General features: G+C 53.8%; 1 protein-coding gene across 1 annotated transcript; it reads left to right on the top strand.

The window, feature by feature from the left end:
• The first annotated feature begins 257 nt into the window (after positions 1 to 257).
• Positions 258 to 3,222, top strand: LOC127600090 (uncharacterized). The gene is given in 5 exon segments (XM_052064449.1): positions 258 to 460; positions 462 to 1,145; positions 1,209 to 1,394; positions 1,488 to 2,267; positions 3,163 to 3,222. Coding segments are annotated over 5 exon segments (1,881 nt in total). The 5' UTR covers positions 258 to 289.
• The last annotated feature ends 207 nt before the right edge of the window (positions 3,223 to 3,429 follow it).

The raw sequence follows: 3,429 nt of genomic DNA, 5'->3' as shown, positions 1-3,429 counted from the left end.
GAAAAAAGAGCACCAGACCACGGTTCTGTGTGGACTACAGACTGCTCAATAAGGTGACAAAAAAGGACTGCTACCCGCTCCCACGGATAGACGAGACATTGGATTTGGTCTCAGGCTCCGCGTGGTTCTCATCACTTGACCTGCGCAGTGGCTACTGGCAAGTCCCCATCACCGAGGAGTCCAGACCCAAGACGGCATTCTGCACCACCCGAGGACACTGGCAGTTTATGGTCATGAGTTTCGGACTATGCATGATGTCCTCGTCCATGGTGGGTCTTTTCAGGCTGCAATGGAGTCTCTGAGACTGGTGCTGGGAAGAATTGCAGCGGCTGGGCTGAAACTGCACCCAGAAAAGTGCCACTTTATGCAGCGGGAGGTGGAGTTCCTGGGCCACCGAGTGAACGGTGAGGGCATCAGCACGCTGGAGGAGAAGGTCCGCACCATTAAAGATTGGCCCAGTACCAAGGGACCAGAAGCAGTTGAAAAGCTTCTTGGGGCTGGCCTCGTACTACAGACGGTTCGTGAAGGGATTCTCTTGCATCGGGGCGCCCTTATTCCACCTCCTTAAAGACAACCAACCCTTCCTCTGGTTGCCGGATTTTCAGGAGGCGTTCTGCAGCCTAAAAAGAGCCCTCATGAATGCTCCTGTTCTCACCCCGCCAGATCCAGCCTTACCTTTTGTGCTGGACACAGACGCAAGTAATGTCGGCATGGGGGCGGTGTTGTCTCAGGTGGGGCCGGAAGGTGAGCAAGTGGTGGCCTATTTCAGCCGCACTTTCAACAAGAGTGAACGACGCTAGTGTGTTACCAGACGTGAACTGCTAGCAGTTGTTTTGGCTACACGCCATTTCAAGTATTACCTGTGTGGCGTGCCTTTCACCATCAGGACAGATCACGCTGCACTACAGTGGCTGATGTCATTCAAGGAACCAGAAGGCCAAGTAGCACGGTGGCTGGAGGAGCTGTAGGTGTTTCACTTCACTGTGGTACATCGGGCTGGGGCTCAACACGCCAACGCTGACGCCCTTTCCCGGCGGCCATGTTCTGTTAGTGGCTGCAGCTACTGCGACCGGCGGGATGCCATGGAGTTGGAGCTGCGTGGGGAAGCGACTGCTGCTGGACCGTCATGCTGCACCTTGGAGGCTGTGGACACTACAGAGTGGGCTGCCTAGCAGGAAGAGGACCGTGATCTCAATCCTGTGCGACAGTGGGTCCAGAGTGGCTGGAGGCCACCCTGGGAAGGAGTGATGGGACCCTACGCTGCCACCAAAGGCTTTTGGAGCAAGTTTGCTGTGTTACGCATGAAGGACGGCGTGTTGCAGCGTGCCTGGAAGGAACCAGCCACCGGGGAGGAGAGATGGCAGGTGGTAGTGCCCGGAGCTCTTAAAGAGATGGTGCTGAGAGCATGCCATTGGAGCACCGGCTCAGGACACTTTGGCAGCACCAAGACCTTCCGACGGCTGCGCCAAGGGTTCTATTGAGGTCAGCATCGATGGGACGTAGAGGACTTCTGCCGGCGCTGTGACGAGTGTGCGGCCTACAAGGGACCTCAAGACCAATCGCACGCACCGCTTCAGCAACACAGGGTTGGGGCGCCCATGGAGAGGGTTGCTGTGGACATTATGGGCCCTTTCCCCATGACGGACAGAGGGAACCGTTACGTGCTATGTGCGATGGACTATTTTACTAAGTGGCCCGAGGCATACGCACTGCCAGACCAAGAGGCGGAGACACTGGCGGATGCGCTACTGGAGGGCATGTTCTGTCGGTTTGGGACTGCAGATATCCTCCACAGTGACCAAGGTAAAAATTTTCAGTCCAAAGTTTTTGCTGCTCTTTGTAAACGCCTGGACATGCAGAAAACACGCACCACACCTTTGCATCCGCAGAGCGATAGTCTTGTGGAACGATTTAACCGCACCATGCAGCAGCAGCTCGCCATCCTCACCTCCAAACACCAACGTGATTGGGACCAGCACATTCCGCTGGTACTGATGGCTTATCGTTCAGCGGTCCAAAGTTCCACGAGCTGTACTCCTGCTCTGCTGATGCTGGGCCGGGAAATTCGGACACCGGCAGGGATGGCGTTTGGAAGACCTCCCGGCAGCTCAGAGGACCAGCCGGGGCTGGAGTATGCCCGGAAACTGCAGGATCGGCTGGAGGCAGCGCACGCATTCGCGCGGGACCAGCTGGAGAAAGCCGGCGCACGTCAACAGCGAAACTATGACTTGCGGAGTAAGGGGCGTAACTTCCAGACTGGGGAACTGGTTAGGGTGTATACACCTAAAAGAAAAAAAGGGCGCTGCCCCAAGCTAGACAGCCATTGGGACGGTCCATGTAGGGTACTTGAGCGGGTGGGGGAGGAAGTTTATCGGGTGGCAGTTCCCCCCAGGAGCAGAAAGGTTGCCCTACATCAGGACAGGTTGGCCCCCTACCGGGGCAGCGGTGTTCCTGTATTTGAGGTGGGGTCCACTTCATCCGCCAGTTCAGAACATGTGGATCCATGTTCCCCAGATCCCATCAATGTTGTCCCGAGCCAGCCAGCTGAAGGTGCTATCGACTCAGAGCCAGGCCGACCACAGAGGCCGAGACGAAGACCACGACGGCTGGAGGACTTTTTTTGTTGAACCCTCGGGGCGAGGGTTTCATAAAGGGGAGGGCAGTGTAATATCTGTTTCTTGTATTTGTGTGACATCATAGGGAGGGGAGGAGCCAGGTTGGGGGGAGTATTGGCTCCGGGAGTTAGTCTGAGTGTGGAGCACATGGGCGTGAGTTGTGGCGAACAGCAACTCCTTGAATACGTGTGTTTATTACTTATTTTGTTATTAAAAATGATTAAGAGTATCAGCGACTGCGAGCATCCTTCTCTCAGCTACTGAGGGGCATTACAGTACTTTATTTTAAGTATGTCACAATGTATTCACATCGTGTTTTTGATGAGTTCTCATCCACAAATCCATCAAAGTCCTCATCTTTTGTATCCGAAATGAACAGCCGAGCAAGTTCTCCATTAAACACGCCAGGTTCCCTCTCACCACTTGCACACTATGGATTCGTTGATCTTGATTTCTCTCGCAGCTGCTCAATTCCCATGGGCATCCGCATAACCGATAGCTTGCAGCTTAATCTGTGCTTTCCTTTCTTTGTTGGTGTCATTTTCAGGGATCCTTAGTCAAACTGCACATTCCGGCATATCTACAGATACTGTGGGTGTGCCTTTGATGTCCTCATACAACACGCACCCTTCCCCATGCTGTCCTCAGGAATGTCCGCCTTTCCTTGATATAAAGAGTGTTTTGGCACAACATCAGTCAGTCTAGCAGAGTGCTCATCATCTCTTCACACATAAGGCATTATAAATCCCCTCCCCCGTCCATTTTGGAAAACATTTAAGACTTTTAAGTCCGCCTTATGGTTGTGAAAATATGG

This window comes from Hippocampus zosterae, chromosome 1 (genome assembly GCF_025434085.1).
Source record: "Hippocampus zosterae strain Florida chromosome 1, ASM2543408v3, whole genome shotgun sequence".
Taxonomy (NCBI): Eukaryota; Metazoa; Chordata; class Actinopteri; order Syngnathiformes; family Syngnathidae; genus Hippocampus; species Hippocampus zosterae.
Note: the sequence above shows the minus strand (reverse complement) of the source record. Positions and strands in the feature narration are given on the sequence as shown.